Raw genomic sequence first — 19,367 nt, 5'->3', positions numbered from 1 at the left:
TTAAATACATGAAGCTTTCTTGTACTGTTGAATCATGAACATTTGTGTTTTAATGTATCATTCTCTCACATTAGTCTATATTAGTATACAAATGAACCCATTTTTTTTTAAATTCCATGGCTTATATAAAGTGATAATATGTGCTGTTTTCCTGTTTAGATGTTTTTAGTTTTCAGTTGTACAACAGAATGTGTGGTCCTACTCACTCCGAATGTGTGAGTGCCCAAATAGACTTTGCCTGAGGTATCACGTCTGGTTACTTTTTATCATGAAAAGCAAAGGTGCTTTGGTTGTCATTTTTCTTCCAGTCACTTCCTAACACAGTGCTGTTCTGGATTATTTACTAATTAATTAGAGAGGCAAAATCTGGATTGTCATGTTAATTCTCTTTAAATTTCTTAGGTGAACTGGACGACCATTTGATGCCAGTTGGGAAAGAGACTGTTAAATATGAAGAAGAGCTTGATTTGCATGATGAAGAAGAGACCAGTGTTCCAGGAAGACCAGGTTCAACAAAACGAAGACAGTGCTACCCAAAAGCGGTTAGTACTGTTTAGAACTGAATAAAAATCTAGCCTTTCTGACTTTTAGTAAGTTCCTGTTCTTGGCTTCCCAAACCCTTGTCACATGGCTGACTCTGGCTCTCAGCTCATGTCCCCTTCACAGCTTCCCCCGGTCAGCCCCTTTGCTTTCGTAGCGCACTCTGTGCCCTTCCCACTTCAGACATTGCTTTTGTTTTTCTTCTCAAGAAGATTCTTGGACTCGTCTGTCAGATTCTATCCAGAATGAGTTTATTTCATTTAAAGAGACATTTCTTGTTTCTTTCACTTGTGTTAGGTAAGATTATTGCTTTATTTATGTTTGTGGCTAAAACAGAGGAGGGTTTTAATGAAGAAATAGGCAAGTGAAAAGATGGTGGTTGAAGCTGCGGGCTGCACTGGTGGGCAAGCGCAGGTGCCTGTCAGGAGGTGGGGTGTGGCTCCTGGGGTCGAAATCAGTGGTTCCAGTGTGTTGCGTCCAGCGTGGTACATGGCGGCCAGCAGGATGCGTGCACTGAAGCATCTTCAAGTGTGACTTCTGCTGTAGCCACACTGGCTGAAGTACTTACTTTTAAAATATTTGTTAATCTTGTTGCCTCATAAGAACCCCAAACAAAAGCAAAATTTTGGTGTGTACTTTCATCTTAGACTAAGTGTGTCGTTCTGTTTTATTTTTGCAATTTTACTGAGTTTTTACTTTTAAAAAATTTGTACTTAGCTAAGTATTCAAGATTCAAAATCATGTCAATTTTTCAAAACTCATGAATGTTACTCATTTTCCTGAAATGTTTGTTTCTCTCAGTTTTCTTGCTTTAACATTTACCCCAGAGATCACGGCCTAGTTTCATGTGACAGACATTGTCACTAATAATAAGGAAGCATAGTACTGCCTTGCATCCTGTCTAATGATGCGTTCTGTATTATTTGATACTTATTAATGATGGCCAGTATTTCTGTGCCTTTTAACTACGGACGTGATCATTTATGTCATTGAGCCTCAGAAACTGCAAGAATGTTGGGTAGGGTTGTATGAATATTGAAAGTTTAGAAACAATCGCAGATTAATTAAATTATGGTTTATTTGTATAATGAGATAGCCATTAAAAATGATGATATTGATTTGTATTGACCCTGAAAGAGATTCTCATTGTAGTAACCAGAGATAAAAATCAGGTTTTGACAGTCTTTGTTGTGTGATTCCGTTTGTAATGAAAGATACGTATATGTAAACATTTATATACATTTCTGTGTAGGAAAAAGTCTGGGAGATGATGCAGTATAACAAAATGTTAATAAAGGTTATCTTCAAGTGATAGGACTATATGGGGTTTTAAAAAATTTGCCTACCTTTATTTTCTCACATTCTACACTAAAAAACCCAAGGAAGAAAAGAATTTTCTAGTTAACAGGAATAGATCAAATGAATAGTATTTTTTTGAAAAGATCCTACAATGTTTGTTTTATGTAATTTTGGTATTAGCTATATAGTCAGCAGTACATTATAAGGTAGGTACCTGGGGCCACCTTGCAGCTCAGACCTGAGAAATGCTGACTCTCCAGTGGGGCTAAGCAATTGGGAGGTCTCATGCTTTGGGTATTTTCTTAGCTTTTTCTCATCAGCTTTTAGTAAAGCCAGGAATATATTTGTTTTCTTGCCAACATCTGGAAAAGAGCTGATTATGTTTGAGCTTGATGCTTAATTTTTCTTTCTACTTCTAGATTCCAGAATGTCTGCGGGATAGCTATCCCAAACCGGACCAGCCCTGTTACCTGTACGTGATAGGAATGGTTCTGACCACACCTCTACCTGATGAACTCAACTTCAGAAGGCGGAAGCTCTATCCCCCTGAGGACACCACAAGATGCTTTGGAATACTGACAGCCAAACCCATACCTCAGGTGGACACTTCTTAATGTTTTTATGTTAAAAATATCTTGTTTTTTTTAAAAAAGGAAAAACTTCTTAAGAGTAACAGCCTTTTGTTACCTCGGTATGATTAATTTTTATGAATTGAGGTATCTTTTCTATTTCCTGATAGAAAGCATCATTCCTCTTTGAAGTTAACTATTTGTAATGGGATAAAATGCCTGTTAACCTTGAGGGGTGCTTTATTTTTCTTTTTGTTAAGATTCCGCACTTTCCTGTGTACACCCGCTCTGGAGAGGTTACCATATCCATTGAGTTGAAGAAGTCTGGTTTCACGTTGTCTCTGCAAATGCTTGAGTTAATTACAAGACTTCACCAGTATATATTCTCGCATATTCTTCGGCTTGAAAAACCTGCACTAGAGTTTAAACCCGCAGACGCTGACTCAGCATACTGCGTTCTACCTCTCAATGTTGGTAAGAAGCGCCTGGCTCTAGAGCCGCCACTTTCGCTAGCTAAGAAATGAAAGTTGTGCTTGACAGCTAGCTTGTCTGTACTACAGAAATCTCTTACTTTGATAACTCTGAATTAGACACATGTATGAATATACAGCTTAAGTAAGAATCTTATCTGTATTATTATATTTTACCAAGCTAAAGAGTCTTTTTCTTCCCGAAGTTAATGACTCCAGCACTTTGGACATTGACTTTAAATTCATGGAAGATATTGAGAAATCTGAAGCTCGCATAGGCATTCCCAGTACAAAGTATTCAAAGGAAACACCCTTTGTTTTTAAATTAGAAGATTACCAGGACGCAGTTATCATTCCAAGGTAGGTGTTCAAATGGAAAGCAGAGTGCTGGCGATCTTTGTTTCAGAAGACTCACTTGTTCCTGGGGACGGAGTGGACTGTGACTTCTCCGTGGATGTTACTGTAGCAACTTGAGGCCTCTCCTTACCGTGGACGTGTCTTCTCCAGTTTATTTCCTTAAAAAATGAAACCTGAAAACACTGTGGGGGTGGGGATTTTACTCTGTGAAGGTCAGATAATCTGAATGCTGTTGCTTTCTTCCTTTAATCCCTAAAGTCTGTAGAGTTTGATCATGAATAATAATTTCTTAAAATTTTTATAAGAAATAAATGTTATTAAGTGCAATGAAAATAGTAAGTCAGAATGCTTTTTTCCTTACTTTGTAAAAATTTAGGAGATGAAGTTTTTGAGCAATAAGATTAAATATAGACACTTGTCAAGGAATTAGAGTACAACTGTAATTCAGCTTTTCTTTCCTTTTTTTTTATTGTCTTTTTGCACCTGAAAGCCATATTTTTAAATGTTAGCTGTCGTCAAACTATCAATGTCATAAATGGTGCAGTTTATGTGGCAAGTGTCTTTCATGTTTAGCTTTAGTAATCTACAAAGTATTTACTCAGTGTGGATATTGAAAGTTTTCTGTACTGTTATTGATGAAATGAAGAGATATTTCAAGGGGCCATTTAGCTTTCATGTGTTATCAACCTATAGATATTTAGAAGGTTAATAGCGAAGAAGGTAGAATGGAGTCAGTCTTTTACTTGATATAAATATAGTTCTCGTCTCAGATCCACTTGACATGTTGTTTGGAATCCAGGTTTTCATCAATGTTATTTATTTTTAACCTTGTGAACTCCTACTTTAAAATCATAATTTGCATTTCCATATTAAAAACAGTTGTGTTTTGAGAGTAGTTGATTTAAACCAAAAAGTCACTGATTGTTTTTCTTTTTTAGATATCGCAATTTTGATCAGCCTCACCGATTTTATGTAGCTGATGTGTACACTGATCTTACCCCACTGAGTAAATTTCCTTCCCCTGAGTATGAAACTTTTGCAGAGTATTATAAAACAAAGTATAACCTTGACCTGACCAACCTCAACCAGCCGCTGCTGGATGTGGACCACACATCTTCAAGGTGAGGCGTTTCAGAAATGGTGCTTTGGTTTCACTTGAGGCATTGTTTCCAGCAGTCAGTAGGCACGTGTAGAGGTTTGCTGTCCTGCCCTGTGTCAGCGCTGCCCCCCCCCCCCCCGCCCCCAACAAGATCGGGAGATCCTTTGCAAACACAGTTGCCCAGAGTGTGCCCCAGGGTCTACAGTTGGTGATTTGTGGGCACACTGAGGTGGTAGGACCACTGTGAGAGTGTACTTGTTTCTGTCTGTCTGATAAAATTATTTTGACATTCTATCTATAGACTTAATCTTTTGACACCTCGCCATCTGAATCAGAAAGGGAAAGCTCTTCCTTTAAGCAGTGCTGAGAAGAGGAAAGCCAAATGGGAAAGTCTGCAGAATAAACAGGTAATGAGTTATTGTTACTAGCAAACTTAATATTTTTAGAGATAAACTTGAATTTATATTATCAAGTAAACTGAGTGAATTTTTTTGAAGTTGCCCAACCTTTAGGTTTTGCTTTATTTTAATTAGCATTCTGTGTTGACCAATCTTTGAATGCCTTTTTGGTGAGTTGGAGAGGTTTGGCTTTTATACTTGGTCCATTGATACAATTATATCATGAAATCATCCTTATAAGTCCTAGGATAAACCCCATTTTCCTTAAAGGATTATTTGTAAGTAAAATAAAAAAATAAAAAATAATAAAAATAGAATATTTTTAAAAAGAAGATTTTGCTAGCATTTATGATTTTCGCCTTTATGAGTGAAATTGGGCTTAAACTTTATTTTTTATTCTTCTGTGTGTTTGCGTTATATTTCTCTCTCCCCATGTTTCCTTGCTCAGATCCTGGTTCCAGAACTCTGTGCTATCCATCCAATTCCAGCGTCACTGTGGAGAAAAGCGGTTTGTCTCCCCAGCATTCTCTATCGCCTTCACTGCCTTCTGACCGCAGAGGAGCTCCGAGCCCAGACGGCCAGCGATGCTGGCGTGGGAGTCCGATCGCTCCCCGTGGATTTTAGGTACGCCTGTGCTCTCAGCCAGAGGAAACGGGTCATTAAACCCTATTCTCAGAAGAACTGAACTAGGTTCAAATTTTAATTTCATGTAAAACCATTCTTGAAAGGTTAGGAAGATCACGTGGGTGCCTAACACATGAAATGAAGGCATCGTTTGACTCTTGAAGTGGAAATCTGTACGTTGCATCTTTGAGTCCTATGTTCTCGTAAAGTTACAGAGGGAGATGAGATCTAAGGTGACAAGTCATTGTTCCTCCATCAGTTTGATGGCACGTGAAGTGGATGTGGGAGCAGTTCTTTGTTACTCTGCCGACATTTTAAGGCTGCTTTCTCTTTTATAAAATCAAATGTGTATTAAAAGGCAGTTGCCTCAATATGTTCTTTGTCTCCCTCGTTTTCTTCCCACTGGTGAAGTCTCTGCGTTCTAAGGAAGTTGTTGGTTTAACCACTCAAATTAATTTTGGTTATCCAGTTGGCAAGACCAAGATGGTTCTGAGGATTGAGGAACCTTAGAATGGTAAAATCACAGCTGCATTTATTGAGTACTTACTACAGTGTCAAACACGGGTTTAAAAGCTGTGGCCCGTATTAGATCATTGACCCATCGGGACAATCCTGTGCAGTAGGAATTGTTGTTAACCCCTCTTCCGAGTGCGGAAGCTAAGGCACAGAGAGATTATGGACATTGCCAGAAGTTACCCAGCTACTTAACTGGAGGGCCTGGGATTGTAGCCCACGCAGCCTGTGGCCCCAGGTCCTGCAGGGTGATCCCAGACTCCATGGTCGCCCCCACCACGTGCTCTAGGGCGGAGGGTTAAAGCAGTGCGGCCAATCGTTTCTCCCTTTGTAATTGATGTCGTGCAGAGTTCCTGTAATGTCGATTTCTGCCTTGGAAAGGTTTGCCTTCTAAAATAGTATATTTATAGGGATCTTTATATGTTTTATTCAAATTGCTCTTGCTCTAAGCCGAGCCCTGTTCAAGGATCTGATGAAAGGTTATAAAAATGTCTTTGCAGATACCCTAACTTAGACTTTGGGTGGAAAAAATCTATCGACAGCAAATCTTTCATCTCAACTGCTAACTCCTCTTCAGCTGAAAACGATAGTTACTGTAAGCACAGCACAATTGTAGTCCCTGAACATGCTGCACATCCAGGTGCTAATAGAGCCCCCTCTCCAGAACACCGTGACCAAATGTCTGTGAGCTGCAGGACGCTGCTCAGCCGGCCGCCCGGTGAGCTCCCAACTGAAGTTTCAGCAGATCTGGCGGCAGTTAATGGTCTTTCTTACAATGGAAATCTTGCCAACGGCAGTTACGATTTAGCTAACAGAGACTTTTGCCAAGGAAATCAGCTGAATGACTACAAGCAGGAAATACCTGTACAACCAACTACCTCATCTCCCATTCAGAGTTTATACAATTACGAGAACCAGCCCAAGCCCAGCGATGAATGTACTCTACTGAGTAATAAATACCTTGATGGAAATGCTAACACATCTACCTCAGATGGAAGTCCCCCGACGGCCGCGACGCCTGGTACTGCAGAAGCTGTGAAAGCGCTCAAGGCCAGGGCGGATTCTGAGCAGAGTCCTTCTCCTGGGTACTCCTCGAGGACTCTGGGCCCAAATCCAGGACTTATTCTTCAGGCTCTGACCCTTTCAAATGCTAGCGATGGGTTTAACCTGGAGCGGCTGGAAATGCTTGGAGACTCCTTTTTGAAGCATGCCATCACCACCTATCTATTTTGCACTTATCCTGACGCTCACGAAGGCCGCCTTTCATACATGAGAAGCAAAAAGGTGAGAGAGAATCCTTTTATTTTGAGAAGTTACAGTGGTTCCTCAGTGTGCATCCAAGCGGTTTGAAGCATTGGGTAATTTCAGAAAGAAGGGAAGCCTTCACCTCAGGGATTGCCGCACGGACGCGTGCAGACGCAGCCGGTGGCATTTCTGCCCAGGCGCGGGCATGAATCTGTTTTTCGCTGATGAAGCACTCTGGGTTTGGGGCTTTGCTGATCTGTTTGTGCCTTATTTATTGGTAGAAATTCAGTTCAAATGAGACTGAATTTGTGAGAGCGTGTGCGTCTCCTAGATCCTGAGGCTGATGGAAAGAAAGAGTGTTCAAGGAACTTGTGTTTTACTTTAGGTACTCAGGAGGATGCTGTCTTGGCATACAAGGCATACAAGCATGGCTAAGATGCAAGTCTTTCCTAGGGGAGCTCATCTTCAAGGGTTTGGAGAGCAGAGAGGGGAGGGAGCAGCACCTTCCCCAGCTCAGGGACTCTCCAGTGAAGGAGAGTGACTCCTGCCAGAATTCTGAGTGAGCAGTGCTTGACAGCCCAAAGGAAGGGCGGGATCTTAAGCTTAGTGTGCATTTAAGATTTAAGGAGGAAAAGTGATGAAGGTAAAATATTTAAATGAAGATAAGAGGTGTCACAAGGCAGCACAAGTAGTTTACAAAGCTGCTAATTGTGCTAAGCACTCAGCAGGAAGGAATGTCACTTGTGATCAGGGAAGATGTTGATGGAGGAGGTGCGTTCACAGTGTGGAAACAATGAACACATGGCAGAGCCCCTCTGCTAAACTGTGGCGGTCAGAAGTATGGAAGGACCTGAGAAGACTTACAAAGGCGGGTGGGTGGAAGCTGTCTGGAGGAAGATCTTCAGGGCTAGGCTGGGAAGTTGTAGCCCTCTTGAAGGGTTTTTACATAAGGGGCCATCAGTGAAGTGGTGGTTTTAACTCACTCTGGTAGCAGAGTGCAGTGCAAGTTGGAAAGCCAAACCAAACCAAGCTGAGCCATTGGTTGGGCTTTGAGTGTAAGCTTCTGCAGAGAATGGAATGGACCTGGAGTTCTGGGGGTGAGGAAAGACTGAGGGGAGTGAGATTTCACAGGAAATAAGGATTTTAGCTAACACTCACAGTGTTTAGCCTAGCCAGATGCTACTATTGTCACTGTATGTATATTAATTACCTAATTTAATTCTCATTATATTTCCGTATCCTTTTATTTATAATTGCGTATGCTTTTATTATCCTCATTTTGTAGATGAGGATACTGAGGCAGGAGAGGTTAACTTGCCCAAGGTCACATGGCAAGCGCGTGGCAGAGCCCAGACAGTCTGGCTCTTCACCATCACACTGACCTACGTCTGGTGCTACTCTGTAGCCCAGGCACTGCACTGAGCCTTTTACAGACCTCCTCCTCTCACTTATCTTCCCCGCGAGCCCCTGAGGGGTAGCGATCCTGTCCCCGTTGCAGGTGAGAACACTGGCCTGGAGAGTTTCATTAGCTTGTATAAGGTCATCTAGCTAGTCTGGGCTGCTCCGGAGTGTGTCTGAGGCTGGAGTCCATACCCTTCTCTCTGCCTCCAGTCTGGGTGGGAGGCAGAGGCACTGGTGATGCAGTAATGACAGCCATATGAACCAGGAAGCTGGGGTGGTGACAGTGCAGTTGGTGAGGTAGACAGAAATGAGGGAAGTCAGGCTTAGGGTTTTTAGACCTCACGGATTTTCACGTGAAGTGTTCAGATAATTGAAAATTTAGGGCTTAGATACGGTTTGGGGGAGTGTTCTTCATAAGTGTGATAATGGAAGCTCTGAGAACAAATGGGATTTCTAAGGGCTGGTTGCAGGAAGAAAATATCAGAGGCTAAAAATGAGTATAAAGTAACAGTATTCTTTGTTAGGTAAGAAATAAATTGTTGATATTTTGAAAATTCATCCGTTTGCCCGGAAAGCTTTGCCTCCTCCTTGCCCGCAGAAAGCTGTATCACTCGCTCAGCCTGGTGTGGAAGGCCCTTTGGTTGTGCTCACACCCAGATGCGCTCGTCCCCTGACCAAGTTAAGCGCCTCGCTGTGCGTCTGCGAACTCAGGCCCACACCCTCGCTGTGCTCCTTCTTGGCATGCTCGCCCCGTTTCTGCTTGTTGAGTTCTGCCTGTCCCACCTTGTGCCTTACCTGGGTCCTTCCTCCTTAGTTCTTTCTGCGTTTTCCATCCTGCCGACCATTCCTGTTAACTTAGAGTGTGATTTCCATCCCTTTCGAGTCCCCGTTGCATTTCACCGTCTTGTTGGCATTTGTGGCCTGTTCTCAGCATGGGCAAGGAGACTAGCATTGACTTAAGCTGCTAGGTTTCAGGCGGGTGGGAGAGCACGTTAGCGCACAGTGAGGGTCCTGTGTAGACTCCTGTCCCTCCCAGCCGTGTGCTTGGCAGGGCCTGCTCCTCCGTCTGGCTGACTGTGTTCTCGGGGCTGCCTGTAGTGTCTCCCCCATGGCAGGTGCTCATTCAGGGATAGCGAGTATGTGGGGAAAAGGCTCGAGAAGTACTTAAATCAAAAGGAACCCAGTTTTTAGGAAAGAAAAGTGAGATGGATAGTTCTAGACCCTAGCTTCCGAGTGAAGATAGAAGACGTGGAGTGATGGAGTAAATTAGGGAGAAGATGGAGGCCTGAGGTAAAGCAGACCGAGGGCAGGCGGTAAAACTGTCTTCTCGAGGGGCGTGAACATGCAGTTGCTCTTACTGCCTTTTGCCCTACTTTAAAATGGTTGAACAAAAATGTCTTAAAATGCCATCCCAAACAAAGGAATAGTGTTTGAGAAAACGCTACAATTGAAATCATATTTGTGGCCTAGATTCTAGGAATATAAAATTACTTTAGCTTTGTTCAGTGTGAATTTTCACTTTAGATCATTTTCCCCTTTTATTTCATTGGGAATATTGTGACACCTTGGACTTTTTATATGGATTCTTTTCTCTTCTGATAGCCCCAATTAGCAATTTGCATTTATATTATCAAGTTGTGCTTTTAAAAGTTTGAAATTGTTTGAACTGGTTCTTCTGACTTTATAAGAATTTGCATATTTATAGACATCAATTTTTTCTGATCTACATTTTATATTCAGAAATATTCATCTAACTACACTAAAGGATATGGAATACATGGGAATTTAATATTTCCCATTGTGAGTAGGTAGGAAAACTATACTATCCTTGTAACTGATGCCCAGTTATGAAGGACATTTAGCTGAGAATATGTTAATATGCCTGGTATGAATTCCTGCAGTGATCATTTGTGGATAAGTGTCTCATAAATTTTTTTTGCTAAAGGTCAGCAACTGTAATCTCTATCGGCTTGGAAAAAAGAAGGGACTGCCCAGCCGCATGGTGGTGTCGATATTTGATCCCCCTGTGAATTGGCTTCCTCCTGGTTATGTAGTAAATCAAGACAAAAGTAACACAGATAAATGGGAAAAAGATGAAATGGTAAGTTTTTGGTAACTGGAAGGATTTATTTTTTGGTGAGGGGGAGAAATTGTTCTATTAATTTTTTGTTTCTTTTCCCTGGTATGTTTAGAGTAGAGTAGATATTTGATATATTGAATTAGTTCTTCTAAATTGACTGTCTTTTCATTGAATTTAGAAACAGTGTTGTAATTTTGATGGAGGGCAGTTTCTGTTATCTTCTTTTCCAGAAGCTGAAGAGTATCTGATGTCGTGACTCCAAAAAAAAAAAGCACAACCCCGTAGCATTTCCCATCCATATTGCGTATTACAGTTTCTCCCAGATGCTTCGCTCTGTTCAGTGAATGACTTTCCAGTGAACTGTGCTGTCTAGCCCTTCCGTGAAATAATTGCAGTAAAATCTTGCTTTTCTAGCTCAGGGTTTTCACAATTAGGACTATTTCTCTTGTGACCCCAAAACCAAAAAAAACCATACATAAAGCTTGCAGTTTTCTAGAAATAGTTTAAATCTTGCCATTGACTTAAGAAGACTCCAGATATTGGCTACAGCTGCTCCGTTTTGTCTTGTCTCGAAGGCCAGCAGAGGGCAGCTCGGAGGGCCTCGGAGGTGGAGGGGACCCGTGGCAGTGGGCTGGGCAGGACTTGGCACGTCTGCAGGTGAAGGGCCGGCTCTCAGGCAGTGTCACTTCTCCAGCATGCATGTTGCCTTAATGAGAAACTGGCTCCTTGATACTTCATTTTTACTGCAGGCCAGCAGTGACACTGCCACTCCTTTCACAGGTTCTATTTTCTAAATGCACGTTTTCTTCACATCTCCTTTCTGACGTGTATTTCCTACATATGTGACTTAAGTATTTCCACGTAGCATGCTCTGTGACTCTGTTTGGATTTTTACCTATTTATTGAGTATATTTTTAACTCATGCAGTATTTGACTTATTAAAGAAATTAAACTTGTCTGGAAAGCATTAAGAGAATATTTTAATGTAAGTAGGGTTAGAAAAATTACGTATTTTTTAATTAGTGTAGAAATAGGTAGAGCCTTAGAGGAAAATGTGTAGATTTTGAGAACTTAGAGAAAATATTGTATTTCTGTGAAAAATATCCCAGTAACGATTACCCTGTCTTGGAAATACTGTTTCATAGTATAATGGTTCTTTTAAAAAACTTTTTAGCATAAAGTTGACATTGGCATGTCCTTTTGATTTTAAGAAATTTTTTTAAGATATGACACAGAATTTTTATTTTACTTTCCTTAACATTTTAGATTACCTGGCACGTTGGTTCTTTTGAATACATTAAAAACACTGTTCATATTTTCACTTAATAAATTGAAATAGGTCCTTACATGATGCTGGAAAGCATGTGCATGTTCCATTCCTGTTGTACCCGCCTGCGTCCTCAGCAGATAGGAGTAAGTGAAGCCTTTGCACATGGAGGCCAAAAGTAGTCATGCCTCAGGTGGGAAGCTGCCATGAACTGTAAGAGAAACGAGAGCTTCATGCTGGCGTTTCTTTAAAGGAGCTTGAAGTGCTCTTGGAAACCATCTAGTGCGTGGAATCCCATGAGTTTGCAGCTAAAGAAATGGAAACCCAGATGCATTACAGAACTTCACCCAAGAACACAGCTTATTTGTGGTAAAACCCACTTCTTTGTTTTTTGAGCTCTGCCAAGTTTAGCTTACAGTAGCGCCTTTCTAAGGATATATAAGGATTTTTTTTTTAATTAAAAAATTATTCACTTTGATTTTTTTTAAATTGCATTTTGGCCTTTTTTTCTTAAGGACCACACAGTAGTCAAAAATATCTCATGTCCCTTAGAAAAGTATAGGATTTTAACAGGAAACAGTTCCTAGAGGCCTGCCGCTGTAGTTTCTTTTGGTGTTCTTTCCTTTCTCTTGAAAAAATTTTATAAACTTTTTTTAATAAAAAAATGTAAAAGTATATAGTTGTTGATACATGATTTGGCTCACTGCTCTTATTTCTTTTCAAACAAATATGCTGTATCTCTTTTGAGTCTGGCTTAAAGTGAAATACTTGCAGTGTTTAAAGAATGCTTGACAAAAAGTTTGAAAACCTCTTTGTCAGAATACTCTGGAAAATGGTCATTGTGGAAATTGATGATGGGTGAAGCCCACCCTCCTGCCGTCCCCCCAAGGTGAAGCCTTGTTGTTGCTAGTGCACAAGAAATTTGGCATCTTTCTAGCATTGCAAAAAAGTCACATCATTACTGAATCCTTGCCCGTTATTAAGGTTGTCATTCACAAATAAGCTTTTGCCAAAGAAATTGGAATTAGCAAAGATCTCCTGACAGAAATTGGATTGTTGTGTTTCATGTTAGTCTAAATTTTCTTGTGTTTTTGTCAGTCATTCTCTAATCTGTTTCCCTGATTACTGTAGCTCAGTGGAGGGAAAGCATGCTTTCCCAAGTTCATGGCTTAGTTCGCTGATCACTTTTGGTTTTCAAGCAAAGCAGTTTAGTTTCACATTGTAGCAAATGTACTTTGAAGTGGAGATAGGGACAGAAAAACTTTATCATAAAACCTTATTGTACATTTTTAATATATGAAGATTTTTAAAATATATTTATCAGTTTTCATATTTTACTCCTACTTCATGGCAGAGATTATGCTTTTTCTACATCTGGAATTTAATTTTATTAATTCGAAAATCTTGAAAACATTTTAAAACATCGTCAGCAGAATTGAAGCTCTCTCTGATCGGCACGTGAGTGCTTTCATTGTGTGCCCTGCCGAGTTAGAATTCTTAGCTGCAGTTTTGGCTCGTGGACATTAATTTTAACTTTATATCCATGGACAAAATCCTTAACTTAAAGCTTCATACTGGCTGAAGGTCATTTTATAACTTAGAAAATGAACATTCAAAGAACATGTTTTCCTTTGTTTATATGATTAAATAACTTATTTTATGTTAATTGAAAACAAATGGCCGTGATTTTAAAGTTGCCTTTTAGTATTTGTGGTTGTCATTTGAAATTATCCATAACCCTTGCTTTTATTGAGTTTCAAACCCTTTTAAAAACAGCAGCTATGTCTCCCCTGCTTCCCCATTCCCCCTGGTTTCAGACAAAAGACTGCATGTTGGCTAATGGCAGACTGGACCGGGGCTTGGAGGAGGAGGAGGAGGAGGACCTGCTCTGGAGGGCTCCGAGGGAGGACGCCGACGATGACGACGATTTCCTGGAGTACGATCAGGAGCATATCAAGTTCATAGACAACATGTTAATGGGATCCGGAGCTTTTGTCAAGAAAATTTCTCTTTCTCCTTTTTCAACCACTGATTCTGCATATGAATGGAAAATGCCCAAAAAATCCTCCTTAGGTAGTATGCCATTTTCATCCGATTTTGAGGATTTTGACTATAGCTCTTGGGATGCAATGTGCTATCTGGATCCTAGCAAAGCTGTTGAAGAGGATGACTTTGTGGTGGGGTTCTGGAATCCGTCAGAAGAAAACTGTGGTGTTGACACAGGGAAGCAGTCCATTTCTTACGACTTGCACACCGAGCAGTGCATTGCTGACAAAAGCATAGCCGACTGCGTGGAAGCGCTGCTGGGCTGCTATTTAACCAGCTGTGGCGAGAGGGCTGCTCAGCTTTTCCTCTGCTCCTTGGGGCTGAAGGTGCTCCCGGTAATTAAACGGACTGACCGGGAAAAGGGCCTGTGCCCGCCTAGGGAGAATTTCAGCAGCCAACAAAAGAACCTTTCAGGGGGCTGGGCTGCGGCCTCTGCAGCCAGCTCTTGCTCTTCTGTCTGTAAAGACTTGGAGTACGGTTGTCTGAAGATCCCACCGAGGTGTATGTTTGACCATCCAGACGCAGATAAAACCCTGAATCACCTTATATCGGGTTTTGAAAATTTTGAAAAGAAAATCAACTACAGATTCAAGAATAAGGCTTACCTTCTTCAGGCTTTCACACACGCCTCCTACCACTACAATACCATTACTGGTAAGGAGCCCCAGACCAAACTGCATTCTCTGAAGATGAGACCTTGCTGAATTGCATTATTTTGGCCTATTAAAAAAAAAAAGCTATGCATGTACAGAGTTAGTGCTTAAGCTGCATGGTCGGGGGAGGAAGCAAGAGAAAAATGAAAGCACCTTGATTTTCCTCCTCTTTTTGGGAGCGTGCACTGCTCCTTCACTCTGGTAGCTGGGAGGCTAGCTCTCTCATGTCCTTACATACATGTCACTTTATATGCTGCATCGTTAGAGAAGGGTGAGCCTAAGTATTTTGTTTTATTTTTCCCGCTTTATCCTGCCCTACTGTCTTTCTGATGCCTCTCAGCACTGCTTTTGGTTCTTGATTTATTCGTGAATTCTGGAAGTGTTTCTATGTCCTTTTATTGTTCTTCCTGAACAAAGAGGCCCCTCTCTTGAGGTCTTTTTAAATCTAAAGATGAATAGCTTGAAAGAAACTGCTTCCCTGAGGGTGTCGTTGCACTTGCTCTGCTGTCGTCTGCTCTGCATGCTCCCGTTCTTCTCCTCCTTGGTTAATAGGCTCCCAACACATTCAGTTAGAAAGGAGACTGGAGGCCTAAAGCCCAGATCAGCTTCCGCTTGTGCAACACAGCTCAGGCTGATGTGTCTTCTCTGTCAGAGCAGTCAGTGCTTGAATCTAGGATGCCAAAGCAAAGTGTAAAGTTTGTATAAGAAAAATAGTGCAGGCTAAGATGATCAGAAAAATGTAAAACCAAACAGTGAAAAATTCTTTGACACTGGATCAGAAAGACTCAGGTGAGACTGAACCTGTTTTTCTTTGTGGGGAGAAGTGAGGCGTGGTTCCCGCCGCGCTCCACTGGAATGAGACCTGGGTTCGAGCCTGTTTCAGCCCTTCGTCTTGACGCCTGGGGATGCTGGGACCAGTGACTTCCTCTGTCCCCGTCGGTCCCCAGGGCAGTCCCTGTGAGAGCGCGGAGGTGTGCGTTAGCTCGAGAACGCTCACGTTCTGACAGCAGGCGCTTTTGCCTGAGGTCTTTGCTCACTTCCACAGCTCTTCTTTCTCAGTCTCTTGGTTTATGTCCAATTCAGCATTTCTAATTTGAGCTGAGAAAAGGGTCCTCTTGTACTGACTGTCATCTTGTGTAGCCACTGTAACCCGGGAGTGGCGGGGCACGGTGTCAGTGACGCGCATTCCAGAGTGTGGGTGGGGCGAGGTGCAGCGGTGGAGCACACGGTGGTGGGGGTCTGGCCTCGCCAAAGCGGTGATGTGTGAGGGAGACTTGAGAGGAGCACCCGGCACCTGCCTGGCCAGCACGGGCCACAGGGAAGGGTTCAGTGATAATGACATCTGGGAAATGCTGTTTTCTTAACAACCATTAGTCTTTGGGCCACTTAAGGATTTTATGACCCCGATTTATGTATCAGAAATGTGCTTAATTTGACCTTAAAATTTAATTTCCAGAGGCTTCACTAAGTATGATGTGAAAAATGATTTTGTCATTGAAGAACAGATATGAAAATGAACCCAAGTCTCTAAAATGGGTCTGGGGACCAGACCTTTCCATCAGTTATTATGTGGAAATTGCGTAAATGTTTTTGCCCAAGCTTAATGGCTCCACTTGGGGTCCTCCCTCAGATTGTTACCAGCGCTTAGAGTTCCTGGGAGATGCGATTTTGGACTACCTCATCACCAAGCACCTTTACGAAGACCCCCGGCAGCACTCCCCAGGGGTGCTGACCGACCTGCGGTCTGCTCTGGTCAACAACACCATCTTTGCGTCGTTGGCTGTCAAGTACGACTACCACAAGTACTTCAAGGCAGTGTCTCCTGAGCTCTTCCACGTCATCGACGACTTTGTGCAGTTCCAGCTTGAGAAGAACGAGATGCAGGGAATGGATTCTGAGGTTAGTGCTGTTTAAAAACACATTGAATTACGTGTTTAAAATAAGCCCTCCAGTGGGGTGGCCAGTAGTTTCAGAGTTCTGGCTGCACAGCTGTCCAGAGAGACAGCTGGAGGCTGGGGCCATGGTACCCAGCACGCTGGACGTTCTCTCAGGATGTGACTGGGTCGCGCTCTTCAGGTGGGCCTTTTAAGCTCGACTGCCCACACTGTGGTGCGTGTGGTCCTTCGAGTGGAGAGAGCAGCCAGGGCTCTCCGCTATCTTCCCGTGCCCCGTCCGTGATTCGGGCTTCCAGCGTCTAGGCCTAGAGCCAAAGGAGTGCAAATTGCCCCTGCCCCCAGGTGGCTCTCACCCTAGAGAAAGCTCACCATACTTCCTTCTGTCTTCCTTTCGGTTTAAAATGATCAGAAGTATTTGCCAAGGTCTCAGGTAAGCATCACAAATGTATATTCTGCTCCTACTTGAAATGGAAAAATCTCATTTAAAAACCAAACTTCTAAATTTTTAACCATTGGAATGAGACGCTTCTACTGTAAGTTCAGCCAAAGGTTCTTCGGTGATGGAGCTAATTCTAATATGTTTGTGAACTTTTCTGAAGTTTTGTAGGAAAGGATGTTGCTGAGATCTTTCCAGTCCCCTCTGAGCCTTCGCTGACATCCACCTGCATGCCTGTGTGCCCAGGAGAGCACTCTCGTTTCTCGTGCTTCCCGTTCTGCTTCGTTTGTTTGTCCTGTTTTTGTAGATTTCTTATAAGGATACAAGGAGTTTATTTATAACTCTGGTAACAGTTTTAATTGGTCTTTCTTTAATTTGTTCCTTCCTTTTTTTTAATTGCACCAAACTGTTGTTGGGGAGTAGTACATTTCCTTGACTTTCTGTGAGAGAGATGAAGAGTCTAGACTTTGAGGTGTGGCCACAGGCCAAGTGTCAGAGACGGTAAACAGCACAGAAGACACGCAGAGGGCAGCCGGGGAGGCCGTTCCTCCTCTGCACTCCGGCCTGTGCCCTCCTCCAGGAGGATGACCTGAGCAGTGAGGACCACCTCCTGTGCATTCATTATTATTCCTAGCCCATTCCTCAGAAATACCTAACCTTAGAATTTGAGGAGTTAGCTACAATTAAATTTGTTGTCTTTTGATGACAGTGGGACATACTGGTTCTCTTAGTTTTGATCCTTTTCCTTCCCTTTGTTTATATAAACACACGTATGGAAGTTACAAAACCTGATTGGAAATGTCCTGGTCTGGCTTTTCTGACTTACCATTTGACCTTAAGCAAGTCTCTCCACTTGTCTGGGCCTCAGTTTCTTGTGTGTAAAAGGAGAGAATTAAACTTGGTACCTCAGAACCATGGTGTGTGAACAACAAGTGTCTTGTTTTCCAGGAGTCAGCATTATAAATGTGTTACCTAGAACTTCGTGCGGCTAAATAGTCCATTTAGAAATTACTATCCCCCCTTCTCTTTCACAGGTTGTGTTTATTTCAGAAGATACACATAAGCAAAAAGAAAATTAAATTATGCAAATATGCCACCTCAGAAATAGCCAAAATTATCATTTTGTGATGTTTTATTGCTAATGTGTAGAGACGTAAACGTACATAAAATATAGAGTGGACTTGTGTTCTGCATGGTGTGCTGTAACGTGTTCTTGTTGTTACTGCACTGTGGACGACCCTCCGTGTATTGACTGGCGTCTGATTTGCAGGAGGGGCACGCTGGTCGGTATGCGGCTATAGTGTGATGTAGTTAAACGGTCCTTTGTGGCTGGATGTATAAGTTGTTTTTAGTTAGGGCTTTTAGTAAACACAGATATGGTAAATATGCTTACATATCCAGTTACCGCCTTAGGATAAACTTGCCAAGACGGAATTGCTGCATCAAAGAATTATGAACTTTTAAAAAGCATTTGATACATATGTAAGTTTTTATTCTATTAATTTGAGTACCTACTTTGTGTCAAGTACTCCATTATAATGTGTGTTTATTAAGTGGTTTAATAAAAAGGGAGCTTGGAGGAACGTATCTTCCAGATAGAATTTCCCTGCCCAAAAATGGCCACTTCTCCCCAAAGCTGCGTACCCCTTTTCAGCAGTTCTAATTAGGATGCTGCCTAATCCTCGCCACACCGCCAGGGGGCGGAACTGTTTTGATGTGCAGTTCTCTGATTATAGGTGAATTTGAGAAGTTTTTTCATACGTGCATATCTATTTCTAATTTTGTGTTAAAGTTTTTGTTTTTGTTTAGAAGTTATTTTTTTTTTCCCTTTTCTGAGTATAGAATACCAAATGGGAGGGGATTTTTTTCTTGAGAAGTTTGAAAAAACTTTTCTTTTTCAGCTAAGATAATGTTTGTGAAGAACCTGTTACAATGTGGTAGCCTGCCATAAATGTTTGGTATTGTTATGCTTGTTAAAGATATAATGAAAGTCATGTCCAAGAAAAGAGACACAGCTCTGTGGACTGCCTTTAAAAACAGCCTTTTTGCTGACGAGTCCCTTTTCTCTCTGTAATAGCTTAGGAGATCTGAGGAGGATGAAGAGAAGGAAGAGGACATTGAAGTTCCAAAGGCCATGGGGGATATTTTTGAGTCGCTTGCTGGTGCCATTTACATGGATAGCGGGATGTCCCTGGAGATGGTTTGGCAGGTGTACTACCCTATGATGCGGCCACTCATAGGTACTGCGGGCTCCCCTTCGAGAGAAGCAAAAGCAAAATTAAAAACAACTGCAAGGGGGTTATTCACATTTTTCTCTCATTTTGATTACAGAAAAATTTTCTGCAAATGTGCCCCGTTCCCCTGTGCGAGAATTGCTTGAAATGGAACCAGAAACTGCCAAATTTAGGTAAGCAAAAAATGTGCATGGAAAAAAGTTAACTTACTTAAAAACAAGGGGTGAAAAGTTCTCAGAGA

At 41.9% G+C, this 19,367-nt stretch overlaps 1 protein-coding gene across 4 annotated transcripts in view; it reads left to right on the top strand.

Annotated features, from left to right (window-relative positions):
- DICER1 (dicer 1, ribonuclease III) overlaps positions 1–19,367 on the top strand; it is a 70,421-nt gene that overhangs the window by 46,272 nt on the left and 4,782 nt on the right. For all 4 annotated transcript variants that reach the window (XM_070594176.1, XM_070594177.1, XM_070594178.1 and 1 more), the window contains 13 exons: positions 403–542; positions 2,259–2,438; positions 2,669–2,882; positions 3,085–3,238; positions 4,174–4,356; positions 4,636–4,741; positions 5,181–5,356; positions 6,370–7,153; positions 10,461–10,616; positions 13,680–14,562; positions 16,192–16,460; positions 18,970–19,132; positions 19,224–19,299. In XM_070594176.1, the coding sequence (XP_070450277.1) occupies positions 403–542; positions 2,259–2,438; positions 2,669–2,882; positions 3,085–3,238; positions 4,174–4,356; positions 4,636–4,741; positions 5,181–5,356; positions 6,370–7,153; positions 10,461–10,616; positions 13,680–14,562; positions 16,192–16,460; positions 18,970–19,132; positions 19,224–19,299 (3,484 nt within the window). The remainder of the gene's footprint in view (positions 1–402; positions 543–2,258; positions 2,439–2,668; positions 2,883–3,084; positions 3,239–4,173; positions 4,357–4,635; positions 4,742–5,180; positions 5,357–6,369; positions 7,154–10,460; positions 10,617–13,679; positions 14,563–16,191; positions 16,461–18,969; positions 19,133–19,223; positions 19,300–19,367) is intronic.

This window comes from Equus przewalskii, chromosome 25 (genome assembly GCF_037783145.1).
Source record: "Equus przewalskii isolate Varuska chromosome 25, EquPr2, whole genome shotgun sequence".
In the NCBI taxonomy this organism is placed as follows: domain Eukaryota; kingdom Metazoa; phylum Chordata; class Mammalia; order Perissodactyla; family Equidae; genus Equus; species Equus przewalskii.
Note: the sequence above shows the minus strand (reverse complement) of the source record. Positions and strands in the feature narration are given on the sequence as shown.